The sequence below is a fragment of the Schistocerca gregaria genome, chromosome 1, assembly GCF_023897955.1.
Source record: "Schistocerca gregaria isolate iqSchGreg1 chromosome 1, iqSchGreg1.2, whole genome shotgun sequence".
Lineage (NCBI taxonomy): Eukaryota > Metazoa > Arthropoda > Insecta > Orthoptera > Acrididae > Schistocerca > Schistocerca gregaria.
In genome coordinates this window covers 1,111,784,171-1,111,808,923 of record NC_064920.1, presented here as the reverse complement: position 1 = coordinate 1,111,808,923, position 24,753 = coordinate 1,111,784,171, and the positions used below count along the sequence as shown (strand labels likewise).

The 24,753-nt window shown below is 42.5% G+C and overlaps 1 protein-coding gene across 1 annotated transcript in view; it reads left to right on the top strand.

Annotated features, from left to right (window-relative positions):
- Window positions 1-24,753, top strand: part of LOC126283425 (RNA-binding protein Musashi homolog Rbp6) — a 1,171,251-nt gene that overhangs the window by 1,109,619 nt on the left and 36,879 nt on the right. The window contains exon 10 of the mRNA XM_049982271.1: window positions 19,493-19,741. Coding sequence (XP_049838228.1) covers window positions 19,493-19,741 — 249 coding nt within the window. The remainder of the gene's footprint in view (window positions 1-19,492; window positions 19,742-24,753) is intronic.

Genomic DNA, 24,753 nt, shown 5'->3' with positions numbered 1-24,753 from the left:
CCGAGGCAGGATTCGAACCTGCGACCGCAGCGGTCGTGCGGTTCCAGACTGTAGCACCTACAACCGCGCGGCCACCCCGGCCGGCAGCACTGGAGATAACTACTTTCTTAACCGAAACATTTCCCGAGCACTCTTTATTTCAGTTCACAAATGTATATTCCGTCAAACAAAACTGTGATGCAGTTAACTTATGTTCTGTTAACGTGCAAACCGTGGACAGTCTCCAAATGCACTATATCATTCCGCGCAGCGACCTGCTAAATTATTGCATACAAAAATTCGTGTGGCAGTATTTCTCAACACACACACGCACACACACACACACACACACACACACACAAATACACTACGCCCGCGAAAATTACCATGTATAGTCGGCAATTTTAGCTACTGATTTTTATACATTATTCGGAACATTCTTCTTTTAGAGAAATTAGTCACAGCCCGCTTCGAATGAAGTTTTTTTAAAATTTAATTTAAACCTTTTTGAGGTTCTCCAAGCCGCCGGGTATAGTCGACTGAGGTTTTAGATGCGATAGCAAGAAGGGTTAGACTTAACGTCACCCATCGAATTGTGCGGCAGACATTATGTTTGTACAGGGAACAATGAGTAATCAGATTCACGTTTTCGTAGATCTCTCCAGGTGGAAACTGGCACGGTATTTCGAACACGGTCATAGGTGTTCACTTCCCCGTACTTGTCCAGTGGCTCAGCTCAGCTGGAGAAGGATGGGAGAAGTTTTCAGACTCGGACCTGTTCAAGCAAACGCTCCAGAATTCGCCACAAGTGTTCAGCGGAAGCCTGGCGGGGACTAGAATACTTCTCCACGGAAATAAATGGGTGGGGGTGGGGGGTACGGGCTGGACTCGAATGCTGACGAGCGAACCTCCCCATCGCACCCCTCTCAGGTTTAGTTATAAGTTGGCACAGTGGATAGGCCTTGAAAAACTGAACACAGATCAATCGAGGAAACAGGAAGAAGTTGTGTGGAACTATGAAAAAAAATAGCAAAATGTGCATGATAGGCAACATCAAGGAGTGTGTGACCTGAGGAGCGCCGTGGTCCCCTGGTGGGCATGAGTAGCAGTGAAACGAGAGGTCCTTGTTTCAAGTCTTCTCTCAACTGAAAATTTTACGTTCTTTATTTTCGCAAAGTTGTGACCTGTCCGTTCGTTCATTGATGTCTCTGTTCACTGTAATAAGTTTAGTGTCTATGTTTTGCGACCGCACCGCAAAACCGTGCGATTAGTAGACGAAAGGACGTGCATCTCAAATAGGAACCGAAAACATTTGATCGTAAGGTCATAGGTCAACCGATTCCTCCACAGGAAAACACGTCTGATATATTCTATACTACACTGGTGACGGCATGTGCGTCACATGACAGGAATATGTTGTCGACCCACCTAACTTGTACACTTAGCGAATGGGTAAAAAGATTCTTCTACCTTGCCTGATTTAGGTTTTCTTGTGGACGTGATAATTACTCACAAAAAGTGATGAAAACATAAGAGTTTGTCACATAAACTGAAAATAAAGAATTAGACTTTTCACTCGAGGAAAGACTTGAACCCAGGACCTCCCGTTCCGTAGCTGCTCTCGCTAACCACGGCGCTCCTTAACTCCCACTCTCTATTATGTTGCCTATCTTCGCATGGACTACACAGTTTGTATATTTTACTTATTTTTTTTTCATAGTTCCACACAACTTCTTCCTCTTTTCTCGATTGATCTGTGTTCATTTTTTCAAGGCCTATCCACTGTGCCAACTTATAACTAAATCTGAGGAGGGGGGGGGGTGATGGGGAGGTTTCCTTGTGAGAAGTAGGGGTTCGGTTCCGCTTTCCGGCGCACCACTGAGCCGCAGTAGAAGTGTGCTGTGCTGCCCCGAGCGACTGTGAGAGTGGCGTGCGTGGCGAGTGTGTGAGCGAGCGAGCGCGCTGGCGCCAGCTTGACCGAGCGTTGTCGTCTGTGTGCAGCAGGCCTGGCCGTGTTCGGCGTATCGCGCGCCCGAGCGCCCACGCCGGCCCGATGCCTGCCCGCCGGTAAGCTCTCGTCTGCCTGCAAGTGCCTTGCCTGCTCTGTCTGTCCGTCCGTATCTCTCTCTCTCTCTCTCTCTCTCTGCCTGGACCCGTAGACGCTCAGCAGCCTCGCCGTGTCCCATAACGGCCCAGCCCCCTCTCCTGCCAGCAGCTCGTGTCCCAGCGTCAACCCGCTGCTAGACTACCGCTGTCGGATGAGATGGGCCAGGTGTACTACACAGCTGTGGTCTACCAGGTCGTGCACTCTATAACATGGCCTTAATTTCCTAAACTTTCAAGAACAGAGACGCCTGCCTCGAGGTGACGAATGGTACACAAATACGTGAATGCATGGCTTCACGGCGGCAGGAATGTGTTTTGTCTTCTCGGGATTACAAACACGTTAGGCGAATAAGTTCTTTTGTGCAGTGGGCCCAGTATTTCTCCACCACTAATACTAATGTCGTGAGACAAGGGCCACCCGTCGGGGAGACAGTTCGCCGGGTGCAAGTCTTTCTATTTGACGCCACTTCGACGATTTGCGCTTCGATGAAATGATGATGATTAGAACAACACAGCACCCAGTCCCTGAGCGGAGAAAATCTCCGACCCAGCCGGGAATCGAACCCGGGCCCTTAGGATTGACATTCTATTGCGCTGACCACTCAGCTACCGGGGGCGGACTCTCCACCATTGTCTAGTGTTAACGCTCTTCAATATCGTTGGTGACTTTGTCCCTACATAATAGCACTGCCGTCTGTGACGACATTGACTCTCATTTCATGGCCAAATATATACGTACTGCAACCTGACGATGTCCGAAGATGTATCGGAAGCCGCCGTCTTCATCCGCCTACCCCGAGCTTTTAATTTCAAACTCTTGTGGTTGTACAGTATCCTAGACACTGTTCATCAGTCGATTGACAGAGATGTCGGAGGCACATCGATGTACAGTACATGTGAAGCATACAATTACTCCAAAAAGTATTCGTCTAATACATGCGTTTATGTTTAAAGGTGTATAGGTAGAGGGAAATTGTCAGAGTGAACTACAGCAGAGACATAGACTTGTTTATTAATCAGTGAAAAGAAGAATACAATAAACCTACGGAGATTTCTATTTACATTAACATAGTTAAACATTCAAAAGCAAAGATAGGCAATTTAGGAAGCAAAATACATATTCGTCTGCAATGTCACTCTGAACATAAACATAAAGGGTTAGTGCTTTCGTCATCTCTTGCATTCTCCTGAGCATAGATTTCACCAAAAGTACTGCCGCTTGCACTAAAATTTTATGCCATTCCTCTGGTAGAACATTCTTTAGATCGTTTCTATTGGATATCTGATGATTCATCATATTTTTGTCGAGTACCTTCCACAAATTCTCTGTTGGTTTAATATCTGGGAATTGAATTGGTGTCGACAGGATTCGGGGAGTGTTATTCAATAGCTTCAGACTCACATCTAGAGCTGTATGTTTTGGATCATTGCCCTATGTGAAAATATAGTCCACAGGGAGACACACACTATTCACCCTTCTGGATAGAAGGGTTTTTAGAATGTTTATTTAAATAATTCCATCAATACAATACAAATGCCCGCCACTATTTGGACTCATGCAGTCCCAGCAAATACTGAACCTCATCCATGTTTAACTGAAACTGTCATATTTCTCTCGTCAAGTTTGCAAATTATTTTTCCTCTACACTATTACTCAGCTATCTGACATTAGCAGCTCAAATCGACTCTCGCCAGCAAATACAATCTTCTTCCAGAAATCAAACCCATCGGATTTATATTCTCTTGCAAATCATCTCACTTCCTTCTATTGATTTTACTGATTTGAGGTTTTCCTACAGGCTGTTCTGCCTTCACACCTAGTTTCATAAAGCACATTTCTTATAGTCTGCTGAAACAGACTTTCCTACACGCATTTGAACTGCAGCAGGAAGTTTTGGAGCGCTTAGTTTTGGATTTTTCTTGACTTCTCTAGGTAGCTGTCGGTTTTCTATCTCGGATGGAACTGCAGGAGGAACGATGTCGTGACTCGTTTTCCTATGTTTTATTCTGATTAAGCCTGTATATAAAAGCCTTCAGTGGTAGGTCTGCCAATGGTTTATCCGATTTCTTGAACAGATTTTTCTTTTCGAAACAACCTGATCCAGATTTCCCTCTATTTCTTTATAGTTTCGCATTGGTTTCGACCAATATAAATCAAAATAACTCAACTGCTTTGAAAACAGTGAAATAACTTATTACTGCCGTGGCTGAAAACTACGTAAGGCATGGTGTGTGTGCCAGGGCGATATCACACCTGGGATCTTATTTACTAGACGAATACTTGTTTGGCATCGGCTTGAGCGTGATTTTAAATAACTTGAATATGTTTGCAAATTGAGCAGCATAGGAACACAAATAGCATTTTATTTCTAAGTGGAGATATTAAGCGGTGTAAGGAAATGGTTAATTGTTCGCTTCTTAGCTGTATTTTTGTGCTTGTGCTTGTTATATTCGTGCGATATGGTCGGACGGATACTTCTTTGAGCCTCTGTATTCTGCCACGACTTACTTTCCGGGATACGGCACGTGTAAGGACGTTTCGTGTTCAATCCGAACGACCTGGCCTCACTCACAGACCAAGAAGTTTGCGTCTTTTTAAATTTTGCTAACACAAGGCACCGTGAAGGTTGGATGATTCATGAAGAGAGACAACACTAAATCAATCCTCAGCTCCTCAGTGAAAATACGGGCTGAACTGTAAAAGAAGGACAGGTGGAACACGGGAGATGAGACGGCAGTCGTGGCAGAACACGTTTTCCTTTTTCTAAAGAAAGACACAGAATTATGTTCGGTGACACCTTTGTCGTTACACTGATGAACGGTTTCTGGGACAGCGTTATGAATAAAGTGACAGATATCAAAAATTCGAAGGATGCCCTCGATACAGACGGGACTTGTAGCTCAGTACAGCGAAGGAACCGCCCGGCACTTAGCTGAAGCTGCCGAAGCGTAAGCGGGAAGTACAAATAGCCTAAATTGTCGATTAGCTGAGCACCAATGACGTCACAGCATGCAGTACTTTCATGTAAGGACACGGCAGTCACCAATGCACAACGAGACGCATCATAGATGCAATGCACATGTCGAATCAGTCACCAACTTTACTCTAAATAAGCGCAAACAAATAGAATATCACACACACTAGGCTTTGATATTTTTGCCTCGGACATATCGTCCGAAACTGAGTAAACTATAGTTCTCTTCACCCTGTTCTGATCAATTGTTTTGGGAATTTTCCCGTGGTTTTAAAGCAAATCTCAGAACAGGTGATCCCTCTCATTTATTCCCAATTGGGAGACCTTGACATTATCTTAGGCCATTAGTGGAACAGCCCTGGCGAAATAAAAGTATTTTTTTTTTAATTAGCGGTTAACGTTAGCCGAGGAGTTCTGTGTCGAATGCGCATGATAAATAAATCACATGACACGGCTATTGTTAATAAATGTGCTGTGATCTCCACGCGTATTTTTACAAAATAGTTTCCGCTAGGGTATATTCAACTTTTGTTCTGTGTTTCGCAGAATGATTATCGGCGGCGCTAGTCTTTCAACATGCTTGGTCAACGTTACGTGGGTGGTCGGTATGAATACCTGTATTAGCTTACGTAGCTGAGAATGATTCCAAGCTCATTTCTCTCCGTTGTTCCCAACAGCTGGCGGTGACTTCCTCCCTGACGTCACGGTCATTCCTTAAGTAAAGAGACAAATGGTTCAGTTTTAATATATTTTTAAAAGTGTATGTCATGCCTTGTCTGTTTTTCTACCTAATGCAGCGGCAGGTATGTTCGCTTGTACTAATTCTCAACCAAATCTGTTATACCGGTGAACAAAAATTTTCCATTTTTGAATCAGGAGCTACATTTCCACTTCTTATTCGATTTTTCTTTATTATAAATATTGTCTTGTCGCTATGACATCTTCAGTAGACCAATCGAAGATAAATTTGTATCACCTCAAGGTGACAGGAAGGAAATTATACATTGTCTTCCAGTACCTTCAAGCGTTGTTCACACTGTGTACAAGCGGGCATCTCCCTCATTTAGAGCTATTATAAGGGCATTTTGAGGGGATACTACGCAACATTTGGAGGATCCTAAATTTCGTATTGTTTTCAGCTGCTTTCATGTCGCAATGACTGCTGATATTCTACGGTTAGTCCGTTTCTAATGGACAATTAAGCAACATCTGTATTTTATATTCAGTGGAGAAACTATATTATTACATCTCATGTGCTTCCCCTCTTATCCGGTCGTGATAGTTTGTCCAACTCTCGTCAGATGTTCTTATTCTTTCCAGAAATCCATATTCTTCACTGAATAGCCTCGTTCAGCTAAGGATCTCGACAGCACCTGTTTTCGAAATCTGTCTTCAGTTTTGTCCATGTCCAGTCTGTTAAAAACTTTGAAAATGGCTATGCCGTCTTCACCGTTAGAAAATTAATTAGTTTTGTAAATTGTGTGTCATTTTTGGTCAGGAGTAAAGTCATCACTATTAGTGATTGTGATAGTGCTCCTGATACTTCGACTGAACGCCCGCAACATTCCAAATCACTCTCCATTCGCCCATATGTAAAAGTTGATATCAGTGAAGCTGCTTCTCCATTAGTTTATTAGTAGTCGGTAGTAGAGACGAACAGTATATACGACTTTCTCTGCTTCCACGAACCTCCGTGTTAATTCTTAAGGATTCAGCAATAATTTTAAGGTATTTTCCACCTTACGAGAAACGGAAATCGTTTAATGAATCTTCTTCAACAAAATAATTGTAGAGGGGATTCACGATCTTTGAATGTATGATAGTGCTTATCTAAATTGATAATCGTACAAAGCTTAAGTGGTGTGATAAAATCCAAATAATGGCCTGTAAGTTAAATTTTTTCCATAAAGATATTGTGCCCTGCATACACCATTGTCTCTTTACTTAAAGAAAAAGCATTTTAGTTATGGAGTAATTACACAGGTTGTATCAGAAATAATCCTACGTGTTTCGGTATGGACTCTGTGTACTAGGACAAGAAAAAAAGTCAGTATATGAACATTTGTCAGAAAATACCAAGATCCCAAGTTAGAAGCTTATATATACGCTCAGAATGATCTCTTCTTGCTTTAGCAAACGCAAATCGCCGAATGATAGCCTGTCGCATTCTTTCAAATAGCCTTGCGGACGATGTAAGATAATTTCGCAGACTTCCATAAAACACTGAAGAAGCGTTACTGCATTGGTAACGTGTGAATAATACAAAAGATTGAGGTCAGGAAGTATCCATGCTGTTGAAATGATCATCTATTATACACCCATGTGATACGGCAAAAGTAATCTAGTGCCTTTGGAGCAGTGTGACTGAATTTGCTATCATTGATCGACCATGTATTTCCCCTTATTTGCAGGGCACATCCACCATCAAGTCCTAGAAGAGTATTCAGAATAAGCCCTAGTACACATCAACTGTAAAATATGCTGGAAGAATATATGGACGCATCAGATAATCACCTACAGTTTCAATCCTTGTAGTAATTTAAAACTGATGCTGGTGTGTAGCCTGGGCTGCATTATTGCCTTGCATCGACAATATTGCTTGTCTAGCTATCAAAATTAATTTTAATTATTGACTACAAATTTCATTTATTTTAACTGTACTATAAAATGCATTGAACGGCGCACCCAGAGTCGTAAAATATTTTCTGATACATCCTGTGTATATGGAGGTTGTAAGAGAGGAAGGCTCCGCGAGTTCGTTCCTGCCATACTCTTCTCTGGTACTCTTATGTGTTTCAGCGAGACACTGCACTTCTGTCACCGCGAGCAATTCTGGAATTAGAGATATTACTACAAATTGTCGAGGGCTTAGTTTCCATGGTGAAGTACAACTGTCTCAGCTCAGCCATTCGACAACTTGTCGGCATTAAAACTGTCACGCAGTCAAAGATACGCTAGAGGCTAAAAATTGTTAAAATAACCCTTAGTTCTCTTGCATGACTGAATGTAGTGTGTGATGCACCTTCAAAAACTGTGACTGTCTTATCCTACTCAATCGTGAGCTGCCCTACGCCTTGCTCACCGTTTCATAACCGACATTCATTTATTTTATTCCTTATTTGAGGGAGTTATATATTGTGACTTCTGCCGCAGTCTAGTTTCGTCCGAAGAGATTCTGTGTAAACTCTAATTACATAATTTTGCTGCGACGGAAACAACAACGCTAAAGTATTTCGTGTATGTGGCTTCTTAACGACAAAGACATTGCTCTAATGCCAGTGTTTTGTGCAAAACCTACAGGCCCTCTGCAGATGGAACGTTATGGGACACGCGCCGAGAGCATATGTAGATTGTGTGCTGTCCTACGAAGCAACGTAATTTCACACAGAATGCTGATGTTTTAATTCGGTATTCATTTAATACTTCTAAGATGTAAATAATGGCGTAACAATATCAAATGTAAATTTTCTCAGACAGTTTTTCCTACAGGACTGTATGAATTCAGCCTACCAAACGTGAATGGTGCTCCCAGTATTTCAGTTTGAGATATAATAATTAAAGGCAACATTTCAGTTAACGACTCATCGGATAGATATTTTTTTATAGATTATAGAACGCCATTCACGCTTAAATTTGACAACAGTATTGTCATTTAGACCTTCCATCAAATCAAGGCCTTACGTCGACACTGTTTCCACTAACAACGGGATGATCGTGCCTGGCAGACAATGCAAGTTTCTGGATTAGCACACACTTTACATATGTGAGCTGCATAAACCTGTTTTCTCCAGTGGTTAAATGAGTGAATGTTTCCTTAACATAGTTAATGTTAAGTACTCACCCACTGTAACATTAGTCTTAGCATCCGTATCATAGTGTACTCTCTTGTCCAACCGCAGTCGTCTTAACGAGTAGTCTTTTCTGGTTACATCAATAGTGCCTGGACATTTTTTGGTATTGTAGCTTTGAGATTATGACGACCTCAGTAGAACGATTAATCGTAGCTGAGATTAGTATTATAATCTGGATGGGTCAGACATCTGAGGAGATAGAAGGCCATAGCGTATCTATTCTGTCATTCATTCTTGGTGCTGTCGCATATTCTCGTTTCCGAACTGTAGTTGCATACTGTTTGCAGAAACATTGGAAATGTTTCTGAGTGTAAATAGTAGCTTTATCCTTGTAAATAATGAATGCATAAACAATAGTTTCATAAGTATACTTTTTAGTGGAGCGTAAAACACTTGCAGCCCTTCTTCCTTGTAATCAACAGTTGCAAATACCTGTATACACGTACCAAGCACATAACAATACTGTACATAGCACACATTCTTGGTCAGATAGGTGTCTAAAACTGGAAGATTGCTTACTATTTAGCGTAACAATATCCTATAAACGTAGATAGGAAACTTACAGACATACATATTCACACACATGAAGTAATGGCTTATCAAGGACACCCTTATATAAGACGATGTAAAAATGCAGATACTTGGGCTTCCGCGACACTGATTTACAGTTTCAGAAATGGAATTATGTAAATTAAGGACATGTAAAAACTATGGGAATATAGTGGTACACATGCTGAAAGTAACACCTGAAGTTGTGCATGTACATTGGAAGCACCTACACAGTACCAAAGATTGCAACTGAAAACAAAACTTCACACGCGGCAGCCAGAAACACGTAAGTGCAGCGACAATATTGAAATTATTCGGCACGAAGTAGCTCAGATCGCACCGCATGCGAAAACACAGACACACACACACGCACCAATCTCTCTCTCTCTCTCTCACATACACACACACAAACACACAAACATACACAAGAAGGCAAAAAGAAGCAGTTCAGGCAACCCTATCCTGAGGATAGGACAACAGCTTTAGAGACAGGAGGAAGTAGAGATCTCTGACTACACGAGTCCCAGAGTGTCCACCATGTCAGGATAGGACTGTGAGAGCGGTAAGAAGCTAATATTAGGAGAAGAAGAGTGTGCCCTGCGTTGTGGTTCCGACTCCACAGCGACGGACCAGAAGACGGGCGCCGACTCTGCTGCGAGGGGCGAGTAGACCAAACAAAGTTAGAACACATTCTTCATAAAATATTCTTTACTTAGTCATTTTTGTGGAGATTCATAGCATATTTCTATCTGCAGACTTTTTATGTTCCATAGTATAAACAGTACCAGTAGAGTTTAGTCTTGTAAAAGCACTAGTTAGAACAGACATATTTTTGTACTCAATAATATTTGTTACTTAGGAGTTATACTCGTACATAATCGCTCGAAGTGTGGTAACTTAAAACTGCAGTAGCTGGTCAGTCGCCTATTTAGACAAATTCTTAACAGATTAATTGTTAATGTAGGTAGGCTACTAACATTTGTGTCTTCCCTTAATAGTTTGGGAGAGAATCAGACAGTAACTTCTCGCCTATTTGGTGGCTCCTCATTCGAGATTCTATTAGTGTCTTAAAGAGAAGTTGTTGTTAGAATAGTACTACTAACAGTTTCCAGCTGATGAGATCTTAGTCGTAGTGATAGCGTAGTGGAATGTGTGTGTTGAGTGAGTGAGGGGTAATCCAGTCGCTACATTTAACACGTAGGTGACACTAAATGTACGAGAGGGTTCATTCACACGTGTCGTGCAATAAGATATTTACCTGTATTCGTGTCTGACTCCAAATCGTTCTGCTGTCTTGTCTGTTGAGGTCACTTTTGTTCTACAATTCGCTTAGCAGCCTACAATTACCAACATTCACTGTGTTAATGTTTTCTCGTTGACCATTCTTTGAAAGCAAATGATTCTGCAAGCAAATAGCACATTGCTTCTCAGTACAAGTTAAGTCTGTGATATTTTAATGTATGTCTTAGTTCTGCTATATATCTGACTTTGCTCCTGTACTTATCATATATATATATAATTTATAGATAGGTAAAAATATGTGAATTACTCCCTCTCGTACAATAGTACTGTGTTATAGATAACAGCTATATATGTTCGATAGTTTATAAAAGTGATTTCTAGATAGTCATGTATCATTAGGATTTTAGTGCATTTAGTGCTGAGAGTAACACTAATTCTAGTACTGCCTTAAATGTGTTTGAGTTTGAGTAACTTTTCAATAATAAATGTTTAATAATTAATGTCTGTTTATAACAAGCTTCAGTTTGCTCCAGTTATTGATTGCAACCAGTTGTGTCGCTCTAAAATTGATTTCTCTTCCATAATATTTGTAATTCTTATTAAAAAAATAACAATCAGTTGTCGCCAAGCTCGAACAAGCAACTGACAGCCAGAGCTTGACGGCTTTTGTTGGACATGTATAACTGTGTTTTGAGCGAAGTGTGCCACTGTGCTGTGCTGTGCTGTGGAGCGGTGGGCGGGCGCGGGGAATTCCCCAGCCCAGCGCGGGGATCCCCTCCCCCACCCCGGCGCAGGCGGGGAATCCCCAGGCCAGCCCGGAGCAGGGGAGCCCCCAAGTCTCCCCCCGCTGCCCGCCGCCCGCAAGCGTCCCTGTCCCACCACCCCCGCTGCTCGCGCCCGCGTGTGTGTGAGTGTCTGATTGGGCGGCGCCAGCTCCACGTAAGTACCGTGTCTTTTGCCTAGTAGTGTGTGCATGCCTGCCACGTGGCCCGCACGAGCATCACTCTTTGTTCCCTGCACTCCCTGCGTTCCAGACCATCCTACCGACCGTACCCGTAGTTCGTGGGTAGCACGGAATATCCAGGGCAGTGCGACTGGTACCGAAAATCAGAAACAAACGAAGGGGGGTTCATCACTGCTTAGAAACACTTTGAGATTATACTTTCGGTAGGTAGCTACGGACACAAAATTCAAACTCCAGATCCATTGCCATTTACAACGTTTCTCTGTTAGGGTACAGATAAAAACGGTAAACAGTACTGAACTGAGGACTACCAATACTGAATCTTCAACGTACAGTGCAAAACGCGAAGAAAATCTCAGAAACTACTCGAGCTCAAATTATTACTCTGCATCCGTAGTTAAGAACACTTGAAGGATTGTAAACCAAGTATTTGCCATTTTTCGACTCAATGTAGACAAAAATAGTACATTTTCACCTGTTGTTATTTAGTTTCTCATGGTAGATAGAGGTAAGGTGTATTAGATTAATTAGTGTCTGAGATCCTTACGCAGCAGTAGGTAGAACGACGTATTTCGTGTCTACTTTAGCCGAAAAATGGAAAATACGTAAATATATTCGTGAAACACTAATAATATATAGCGCATTTGAAGTGAAATATGTATGAAACGGAGACACTTCATTTTACATCGTTCCCTAGTCACATCATCGAAGAAAACTGTTTCGGTTTACTTAGGTTGAATAGGTTTTCGAATGATTGTGAAGTCTAACATGTATCGACTCTGGACTACACATATCATAGAGGTTGACCTGGCATTAAGTCAACTTTAATCCACATTTGAAACGATTTGGATTTGATAAATTATGCAGGTGACCGCAACTGGAATTGTAAATTTTTTCACGTGGAGATAATCGATTCTACTGATAGGGTTACATATCATTTATTTAGTCTTCAAAAGAAGATTAAAATTAGAGGGCAATTTTTTGCACCGTGTACAAACAGTAAGGATTGATCGATAGGATACGGAACAAAAAGGGTCTAATGAACTTATGTCCGGAAATGCATGGTTTCCACGCTAGCGACCATTTATTCCATCTTACATTGTTGCAGAGACTGTGGTGTAAGGCGCGCTGTACCATGCAGCCACAGTTATAATATGTGTTGAAAATGGTTTCCATGTGTCTCAGCGCATGCGTGTACGCGTCATAGCATGTTCTGTCTACACGTTCACAAAGGCCAGGCTGCACCCGAACAGTGTCAAAGGCAGCATGAATACGCTGTTTCATTGTCACCACACTTAGAATGAACTCATCATACACGATACTTTTCAGATGGCCCCATAACCAGAAATCGCACGAATTGAGATCTGGTGAACTAGCAGCTGGACCCGCTCCTCCGATCCATCGTCCAGCGAACACACGACTGAGATGGGTTCGGACGTTAATGGCGGAGTGGGCTGTAGCACCATCATGTAGCAGCCACAGACCCCTTAGAATCATCAATGGCACTTCTTCCAGCAGGGGAGGCAAAGTCACCCGCAAGAAACGCCCTTAGTTCCGGCCTGTTAGGCGACGTGGAAGGAAGACTGGTCACAAAATACGGTCGACAATTATCACGGCCCATGCATTCCGGCTGCGCCGACGCTGATGATTCGCTGTCACCATATTGTGGGTGTTCTGCATACTATCCCACAGATGACTTTTATGAGAGTTGAAGACGTGAATAGGATGGATGACACAAATCCGGAAATCGTGTTGACATGATGAAGAAACGAGTGTCAAAACTGCTCCCGATGTGGAAAGTCTGTCGTTCGCTGCACATGGTATAAGTTATAAGGGAGGTAACAATTGTCATGGGAAATGTACCACACGGTCGTCTGACTTACCCAGTAATGACGAGCCAACTGCCTGGTACCGACAGGGCGTTTCCTCCAAGTCTGGCGTCCGAACATTTCGGGCACGCTCTTCATGATTTTCTGCTTCCTGAAACAACCCTGTCTCAGACAAATGGCGAAAAACTGTTGCAAACATTGAATGCTGTGGTTATCGGCGGGTATAGGTCTCCTGATACAACCTTGCTGTCCACTGCCTGTTGCCATTTGCCGTTCCGTATGCCAACACATGCCGGTAAGCCTTCTATTCGAATACGGAACCATTGTGTACAACGCTGTATCACATCCACTGTAAAGAGAGTCAGCAAGAGAGGTGAATCGGACACATTACCAATGACTATAGCAGAAAAGGGCGCTAGGGCATGGCGTATGAGGAACAGTACCACACTCTAGGAGGAAACCATACCTACTGTAACTGTGGCTGCATGGAACAGCGCGTAATAGACCACAGTCTCTGCATAAATGAAAGATCAAATAAATGGTCGCTAGCGTGGAAACCATGCATTTCCGGACATACGTGCATTAGACATTTGTTTTCGGTATCCTCTCATCGATCAATTCCTAGAGTTCATACATGGTGGAAAAAAAAAACCACCCTGTACATTGAAATTATCGGTAATATACTTAAAGAGAACTGCACTGACTAATGACTCGAAATATCTATCAGGTCCAACTAGGCTGTTCTTTTACATTTGGGACGATTTAATCAAACGTTTAACGAAACTGTAACGAGTTTAGGTGAAAAGCAGCTTCATTCGCCATTTGCAGTTCTAAATTGATAGAAATGAAAAAATTACAGCTGTAGAGTACCTGACTGCTGTCAGTACTGCACTCGAACTGAAAACGAGATACTGCTTCCGCTTAGCATGTTATGATGACTTTAATTGTGATCTGTGCATCTTTGTATTCAACTAAAGCACCAGGGGTTAAATTTGTGCCCCCTGGAATTACACTTGAAATTAGTTATACGAAGGCCGAATGGAAGTCTTATGTTTGCTGAGAGAAACCTGGTAAACGAAGGAGATCGCATCTCAAGAATTTCACACGATGTTGTGGATACTGCTCCTTTGTTTACAGTCATCTTATTTAGTAAGTCAACCCGCAAAAAAGATCGAATGAATTCATAGACTTGGCTTTTTGCGTGTAATTCGACATTACCGATACGCAGGGATCTGAATTGCATGAAAAGAAAGTCGTTCATTTCCTCATGAACAGTTGGAAAAGAATTTGTTTACTGTGTCATAAGTAGAAATGTGTACTGCCTCTATCATGTACACATACGGACAGTTAGTTCAAGGTTGGATAGATTAAATATCATATGGCGGCATAAGGCAGTCCGTATACAAATTGAGCAGGAACGGTGACGGTCCGTAGGCGGATAGAAATGAATTAACAATTTGGTCTTCGATTTTATTTTTCACATTTTCGGTCTATTAAAGTATTCGACGATACATAAATATTTGATTATGGTTATAGTTTGGCACATTTTCCGCTGACAGAAACGTAATTAGACACATCAGGAGAAACACAATTTTTGTTCGCGTTGCTCGAAATACCGGTCAGTGCTGCCCGCTGAGCATGAATAAGATTTCGAAAATCCGCTTAGAACTGCAGATGCTTGATTTTAGCGCAAAAGGCACGGTTCTTGCGGAACGTCCAATGAGGATTGCGTTCCGAAGCATAATGATTTGAGTGAATACGCTGATGGCAGAATCAGCTACAGTCGTCGTACTATTAAACAGTCAACTTGTAGGCTTGGGTAAATCCAGAACTGCTGCTTAATTGTCTTTCGAGAGTCCGTATGGGGAGGTGTTTTCCGAGAATGTTCCACTATGGCGTTTGCTTTTTCTTCACGGCTAATTTCTGTGCACCATAAAAGTGTCATTTTCTCTTTTGCCGTTCTGTTTCACAGCATGTTCTCTATACAGAACCTGCCCAATGAAAGCAACGTTCTTCTATAACGGTGAGTGCTTTTAGTTGGAATGATAAATTTTTCTGTCGTTTATAAATACATTACTATCCTAATCTTCACTGACAATTCGCCTGCAACCTTTACTTTCCTTCTTCTACTTTTTTACATCTATTTTTTCGTAATAGTAGTATCTTTTCTTCTTACTTTTTCTGTAAGTCTTTTCTTCGCCAGAGTTCTACGAACCGGACGGATCCAATTTTATTGCTCTTTCTGTTTGTATGCTTAGTGTGTTACCAGGAGGAATTTTGAAAGCTAAGGAAGTTGTGTTGCAGCATAGGGAAATAATGTAAGTCCTGGAAGAAACAAATCCGACACTGCTTTTATCTTGTGCTGGTTATGGTGTCTCTAGAACTATCATTCTAGGATTTTATTACAATCTGACGGGCATGGATCGTTTCGCGTATCTTGAGTCCCTAGTTTGAAACTTGTTATGTAGAAATAAACATATTTCTATAGTTTCATCCCGCTGTTTATCGTTTGCTCTTTCCATACTTTTTACCTTGGGAAGATGGATTAGTAACATCCAATTACTGCCACGCTTAAAGCGCTGTCGGGAGACTGCGTTGGTACAGCAACTAAAATTTTCAAACGAACGCCTCTTCTAATATCGTTTCCATGGTACTCATCTGCTGATTTGTGAGCCTCCATCATTGTTCTTCCGTCATTATTACCTTAACAGAAATGCAGACATATCCAGACATGTCGTAGTGATCATCCATATGCTGTTGTTTTTCAGTTTCTTCTCCTGAAACGATAGCACGAAATTTTCCGTTTTCTTGCTAATTTTTTAATCCCAAATAATTCTTTTGTTATTGTCTTCTTTTCGTATTTTTGTGAGTGCTGGTACAGTAACGTTTTCAAACTGGTTTACACCGATGTGAGAATCTGATCTCATCAGAAATGTTTCCTGTCGGTTCGGTTTTAAAAATTTGGTTTACTGCCTGTTCTATAATAAGTAGGAGGAATAGTTTAAGATACAAAATTAAAGGACAAGTAACTATTTCTTCCAATTCCTCCTGAAGTTATGTCTTCTTTATCAATTTTGTATCAAAGCTGGGAAGCATTATTCGAGTAGGATCCTCCTGCCGGGCTCGAAACTGTGAGTAATTTGTGTCCGTGGGACACGTTGGGTTGTCTGAGTCCGTTTCATGGGCAAGTCGGAGCTTCGTTCTACCAATGTCTCCCTCAATTTACCCCACCAAGAGGCTGATATTCTGGTCTGGTGGAAAAATACGGTGGTGATTCAAAAACGTCAACGAATAAATTCTCTCGGGAACAAATGTCATTCCGCAAGCAGCTAAACTGATATTGTATGGTACAGAACGGCTACTGACCACATTTCAAAATAGTCACCATGATTTTATTACACACAATTTACTCAGCCTTCAACTGATGATACGTTGAATAATTGCATGTGAATTGTTGCGGGATTCCTGGTGGAAGGTACTGGATTGTCCTCCATAAAGCCACTGTTCGGAACCCAGTGATTCCCATCTCTTCCTACCATTCGAGAGACATTTGTGTGGGAAGTGATTCTGGACTGTTAGAGTCGATTGATACACCACACTGATATGAATGCACCTTTTTGTAACGGCATCTTGCTTAGTATGCTGATGTGGTGTTTGGATGAATATGGTGATAAACTCCTCGACAGACGAAAAGTGTCTGTCGGACCAGGTCTATCACCTAGACGCTGCTCAACGGCAAACGTCTAGACCAAGTGAGTTAGAGTGGTGTGGCTCAAAGTCCACTGCCTCATTCCTACTTTCCCAACTTCATAGAGGCTCCTCATTCGAAATTAAGGTGGAGTAGTGCTGTAATACAGGTTGATCGACTGAGCTGTTAACCTCAACTATTTCGACCACCGTTAAAGTCACAGACACAAGGTTTTCGACCTTTAATTATATGCAGAGGGCGTATTTTTCCATATGGTCAATACTGATAACGTTTTTCTATGCCAAGACAGTGAAACTGATGTATACAGTTTCTTTGCTGGCACTTGTAAACTCTTGTAAATATAACAAGAATGACAGGACACTTGTAAATTATTAGGACGAAACTGTTTTGCTGAAAGAGTGGTAAGGCGGCAGCAGGGTCATAAATATCAAGAACAAGGCTGCTAGCGTACATATATGTCACTGGCGCTGGCGTGTAAACATCTAGCAATGGAGCACAAATTATGCTATACTCTCAGTCCTGGCCTCCCTATTTAACATATCACACGCCTGGTCTTGGAAAAAAAAATGGGTGATAACAATGACAAGTGTCGTAGCAGAACACTACAGGTTTTAAATACACTTAAGTGGTATTGAGGACAGTATTTAGTTCCATCAGAAAATGTTGATTAAGCCTATCAATAGATCAATAATATATGAGGATAGACAATGCAGAGCCGAGCGGTCTAACGCGCTGCAGTCATGGACTGTGCGGCTGAACCCGGCGGTGGTTCGAGTCCTCCCTCGGGCATAGGTCCTTATGATAATTTAGGTTAAGAACTGTGTAAGCTTAGGGACTGATGACCTTAGCAGTTAAGTCCCATAAGATTGCACACACATTTGAACATTTTTTGACAATGCAGAGACATCATTTATCGAGGAACAGTCCCTGTGCTATTGTGGCTATCGTAACTGGCCTATTTAATTCCTGAAGTCCATGTAAAGCTTTCTTGCGGAGGGTAAAATTCAGATTATAAGGTTCAGTAAGCACTGTGCAGCAAAGGAGACAGTGCTAGGATAAATAGGCAGCAATAACGGCTCTCGAGCGCCTAACGCAGCATCAAATCAAAAGGCATGCAACAGATTTAGAACCTAAGAGCCTTCAACATTGCAGCACCTCAACAATAGTTGGTTAATATGTTAAAAAACTACAAACCCGCCTCGAGTGCGAAAAAAGCACCTAGTGTTAACCCAGGTTTCGGCGTAGATAACTACACCTTCTTCAGAACAACAATAAAACCCTCAAGTGCCTAAGAAGACCTTTGTCACTGATTAAAAGAACACCATAGATATACATTTATAAACGAAAAAGAAAAGGAAACACAAACAGTACATATGTACACAGTCAAAACCACTACTTAACTTAATATTGTACGCTCCATCTCACACCGGCCTATGTTTTTTTTTTCTTTTTTTTTGGCTGCTGTTTATGGCGGGTCATGGCCCATCGAACATAGGCCGGTGTGAGGTGGAGCGTACAATATTAAGTTAAGAAGTGGTTTTGACTTTGTACATATGTACTGTTTGTATTTCCTCTTCTTTTTCGTTTATAAATGTATAGCTACGGTGTTCTTTTAATCATTGAGAAAGATCTTCTTAGGCACTTGTGGGTTTTATTGTTGTTCTGAAGAAGGTGTAGTTATCTACGCCGAAACCTGGGTTAACACTAGGAGCTTTTTTTGCAAACGAGGCGGGTTTTTAGTTTTTTAATAGATTTAGAACCAACAGAATTTGTTTATTTCAGTCTCGAAAATATTTTTCGTACGTTCAGTAGTTCTAAAATTTGTGGATACTGACAGCTTTGGAGACTGAGTCAGTATAACAGTTATCAGCATAGCCCCCTGTGCAAGGACGTTCTTCCACGAGAGAGCATGTTAGCTGACCTGTAGAATCACCGAAGCAGGTTCTCTTCCCACAGTTCAGTAGTAGAGGTGTGCGCACTCCCACACCCTTCAGATGGGCTCGAGAGGTAACAAAATTTGTTTACTTTCTTTTCGGATACCTCGTGAACACTGGTGAAATTTGCGGAGGTTAACAGCTGAGGAGACTCAGCAGCGCAACTGCCTGTGCAATGAAGTTGCTCCACGAGAGAGACCCTTAGAATCACCACTGTGGCTTTGCTTCTGGCAGTCAAGTAGCCGCGTAGGTAGGGGCGCGCGCACTCACACACGGGCCCGGCGAGCACGGGGCGGTGGTGGCGGGCGACCTTCCGAGCTCGCAGCCACCAACGTGTCCTGCGCTGGGTTCTAGGCTTCGCGGGCTACGGATACTTCCCTCCCCCCCAAAGCGCGGCCGCGGGCGAGCGCGCCGCCGCCGCCACCCCCGCCGCCGCCCCCGCGCAGCCCGCCGCGGCGCCGGCCTTCTACGACTACTCGGCGGCGGCGGCCGCGGCGCAGCACCACCACCAGCAGCAGCAGCACCACCACCAGCAGGCGCCTCTGCACCAGGCGGCGCACGGCCGCGAGCTGCCGCCTGCCGTGCAGCACCGCGCCGCCACACGTAAGCACAGTCCCAGCACGAGTGCCCGCTCCCGGCCCAGACAGCCTGCGCGCGCGCTGCCTCGCAGGTACGTGCCACGCCTCCCGGTCTCTCCTCGCGCTCTCTGCCTCTGTCTTCACCACTCTCTTCTGCCTCCGAACCCCGCTCGCGGTTGTCGCTTTGTAATTTCTCCGTCGCCGACTCCCTTAGGATACTCGTTGTCTCACATCCTCGCCGAGCGGGTTGCCGTCGTCGGTTTCGAGGACAGACCTCTGTCACGTACAGTCTGGAAACAGCGTCGCTAGATTTCTCATTGCAGCTCAGTGCGCCAGTCTCGAAGTAAGTCTGAGTACGTCTCGCTGATATACAGGTAATATGTAACCCATATATCTATACGTACAATAAACTTTTATTCTTAGCACCATTACAACACTTAAATCTCTGCTACTACGCTTTTCTGGTAGAATGTAGAGCCCTTTATTTACACGGCGAAGCCACAATAGCGCCTTACTTGCCCTCCCACGTACTTTCCCAGCGGCTCAGCTTCACTTTGCTGGCTCACCTTCCCACAGGAGAGCACTGGGTGACTGGGAATTACTAAAATGTAGACTTTCACGGCCGGAAATATCATGTCCATTATAATTATCCCGGCTGTTATGCCGTGGTCGGTTGATGAATTCCGTGTCAATTCCCAACGTTTCGTCTCCGACTGCGGGAGTCATCTTCAAGACTGACTGTCAGTAGCGAGCCAGTGGCTGTGTTGGATCTTCCATCGAGCTACGGACCCCCTTGAAGATGTCTCCCGCAGTCGGAGACGAAACGTTGGGAACTGACACGGAATTCATCAACCAACCACGGCATAACAGCCTGGATAATTGTAATGGAGATGACTGGGAACTGACAGACACGTGGTCCTACCACAACTCTAAGGGGACGTTGTAGCTAGCTATGTCACAAAGTAGCACTGGGTGTAGTGAGCTAAAGAAGCTCATTTTGCCTGTACGCTCTAAAAGTGGGCACAGGGAAGGGAGCAGTGTGTGTCAATAGGTTTCGAGCATGTGTCCGAAACTTTAGGCGATTTGCAGTGCTCAGACAAAGGCCAATAGCAAGGGCAGTGTGCCACATGACGATCCAAACTCTACCATCATTGCCAAACGGAGTCGCCGAGCGGTTCTAGGCGCTACAGTCTGAAACTGCGCGACCGCTACTGTCGCAGGTTCGAATCCTGCCTCGGGCATGGATGTGTGTGATGTCCTTAGGTTAGTTAGGTTCAAGTAGTTCTAAGTTATAGTGGACTGATGACCTCAGAAGTTAAGTCCAATAGTGCTGAGAGCCATTTGAACCATTTGTAGCATCATTACACAACATCTTTTCATATGGTTCAAATGGCTCTGAGCACTATTGGACTTAACTTCTGAGGTCATCAGGCCCCTAGAACTTAGAACTACTTAAACCTAACTAACCTAAGGACAGCACACAGATCCATGCCCGAGGCAGGATTCGAACCTGCGACAGTAGCGGTCGCGCGGTTCCAGACTATAGCGCCTAGAACCGCTCGGCCACCCCGGCCGGCCACAAAATCTGTCCGTACAACAAATTTAGCGTTGGTTTTCGTATGATTTAAGTACGCTGAATATACTTAGATGTAGCGTTATTTGTGGGTAGCATAAATCAGCGATAGTTTTCCGGGTGTATGTTTTGTACTGGGAGGGTCAGAAACGTAAGCAGTGGCCCAGCTTGGAGCGTACTACACCATTGTCAATTACCAGGTTAGGCAGCGGCTTGGCCATGAGGCGTGAGAAAAGAGATCATGCTTGTCATACTGCTAAGTATTCCCTGTTTCTGTCTATGCAGAATGCAGTATGCAGCCGCCTTCTTACTTGCCAACCACTGCAGCATTTATTGTCTTCTCCAAGCTGAGCAAAATTTATTCACCCCTCTCTCATACACCATATATGAGTGAATACCACATATATCGACAGTCCACATACAGAACAGCAATATCTTTTCTTTTTACATAGAAAGACAACCTCTGAAACATTTAATGAATGGTGCAGGGTACCAGATTAAGGTTTCAGGCATGTGATAATATGTTGCACTTACCCCTTACCCAAGATCAATAACGTGCTCCTGTGCAGTGGTGCTTAGCTCAGAAGTAGCCGATTCGAATCCTGGTGGTGGTAGAAATTTTTATGGGCTGTATTTGAGTGACAAGGGAAGAAGAGGTAGTGGTGTACAGCTACTGGAGAACAGGTATTGCATCAGTGTACTGGATTAAATTGCAAATCTCTCCACAGTCTCTCGTGGAATGAGTTTATGAGCAATGGGAATGTAAGCTGGGCGGTCCCCTTATTGATCTTCCAGAGGAGTAGATTGTGTACAAGCACCAGTTTCACCCCCTACCAGCCTAACAATACAAACATAATACTGCACTGTAAAAGGTTACAGATCAGAAGCCAATAACAGCAAGCCCTCTTCCACAAACCACTTTCCGGGAAAAGCAATACACGATTCCTGCATCTGACCCAAAAACAATTTTCTGAGTTTAGGACTGACTATGTTAATGAGTAAACTGATAATATGTAATGGGAATGTAACTACTGTATAACTGATTTCTATAGCTGAGGTTTTCACCACATGGTAGGGTGAAAGTGGTCGACCCGGATGTAACCAGTCTGGACTGTGGTGGCCAGTAAAGGGAGGACAATTGGTTCGTTATGGTTCCTTGTTACCACATTTCATGCTGACGTATTCATTTAGGTCACAAACTTCTGCACGATAGACCATGGGGGAAGATCGTATGACACCAGTACTGATTCCAAGTCTGTTGAAAGAAAACATTTTGCCTTGGTGTTGGATCATTTGGAGTAACGAATACACCACAACCAGGTTTCACCCTCTCCTCTTTCGCTGTCATGGTCGTTGACAACACAGGCTTTCATTCGGCAGACTCAACCAGAAACACACTTTCAGAAATGGTGAATGGCAGTGTGCACTGAGTTAGGAATCCTTCGTCATGAGGCACGTGAAGCAGTCCGCTATGATCTCTCAATGTATAACGACATGCTACTTAGATAAGCTCATTACACCAATGGAAAATTGTTGTCTTCTATGATATTACAAATGAACCTTTGCTTCATATTCACCTGTTTTACAGCTCTTGTTTCATAAGAGGTACAGCGTATTAGTAACCGTTTCAATGTGCTGCTTTCATCTATATGAACTAAGACAGCATTTATCCCTAGTGTAGGCGTATCAGCTTCGGATATGTTAGTTCTTGTGAGTCTAATGGATAGGCTGAGAGACAAAGCGAACAACCCCACAATTAAATAAGTATGCAAAATGCATGTGATGAGATATAATCACAAGAGATCTTTTTATCTCAGTAAAGGACTGCAAATTAGATTACATAACATTTCCAACTACTTTTATTTACTCCTATGATGTAAAGATTTGTGGAAAAAAAATAATTTTAAGAACTAGGAACCTGACACAATGGTTTTTTGTTATTTGGATATTAATTTAGCTCCATGTACGCGAAAATAAAAACAAGCAATAACATTTATTTCCTCTCCCTTCTAAAACTGTTCACATTTTGATATCTTGAGTTCTTTATGAAACGCTTAGGACCTATACATTTATTTGGAGAACCCATAGATAAATTGTCGCTTTTTTGTTATGTTTGAACCTCCTCTACTTTCTAAGAACGCCTCATTCAACGTTCAACCATTCTGTTTTAATTATAACAAATTTCAGACCTAAATTCCCTTCCGCAGGTGACTAAGAAGTTAAGCCTGCACCAGTCATACTGCACAATAGGAACACCACCATGGAAACTAATATACCATTCTTGTGCCTGTTATTTATAAACAAGCAAAGCCACTCATTTAGACATAATTGTTGTAAATTCACGATATGTAAACCTGTGAGTAATGTAAAATTCGTTCTGATGTTATAAACGTGTTAACTTTAAGTAAAATTGAAACTACTGAAGATGGCAGCTTGTTTCCAAAACGCATACTACGCAAGCCAAGCAAATCTTTGGCGTAAAACCTAATGCATAGAAAAGAAATAACATTTCTTGTCGAAAATTTGTGTTCAGTTAAAGATATGAATTTTGTAATTATTTTAAAGGGTCGCTTCACGATATCTTTAGTTTGCAAGCAACAAAGGAATAGCCAAGAGAATTAACTAATTATATTTGGGTTAACCGTATTATTGGAGTAAGTTTGTTGGTAATGTGGCAGGCAATAATTCTTCAAATGCAAGGTAACATCCCGACTTTCTTATTCAGGGTTTAGGAATATGCTTTGTAGGCCTTCTTTCCATTCGCTGAGAAAGATATTTATAGGATATATGTCGAACAACTCCTCGCCCTGCTCTACGAAGGACGAATAAGTGGCTTTTTTGCTACGTCTCGAACTTTTAGGAATGTAAGTATTCAAGTGGTTAAGTAACAATGAAATGCATGCAATAATATTTTTATTTAAACCTCTCATATATACATTCGTCTAAAATGATGTCAATCTGCATTCACATGTGGCCCAACTTCTTCACATAAATCTCCGTGAACTCGTCTAGGTACTTTTGGTGTAAGCCACATTTCAGTTTTGAGTTTAATGCTTGCACAAACAGATTTACTTCTTCTAACAATTTTCCTACATTTTCAGTCTATAGCATTGTGTTGTGAGTGATTTCTTGTCTGATAAATCTTTACTTGAATTTGTAGGGGGAGAGGTGGAAGTACATGTGAATGTACGGATGAAGGATTATGTGATCGCAGATGGAGAGCCACTTGAGCTTCATCAGCAGTGGGTAGGACTTGCACAAAACTTGCGAAACTTCGATGTTTCGTATAAGCTTCAAGGTGATGAAACAAGATTTTCCCATAAAGGGCCATACTCAAAGCGATGAAGATTCTGCTCTATAGCTTACTCTCATAAAATGTTTTATCTACTGATAATTTTCTAACTACACGTGACTTAGTGTATGCTGTTCTCACGTTCAATCAGCTGATGCACAGTCAGGCAGCG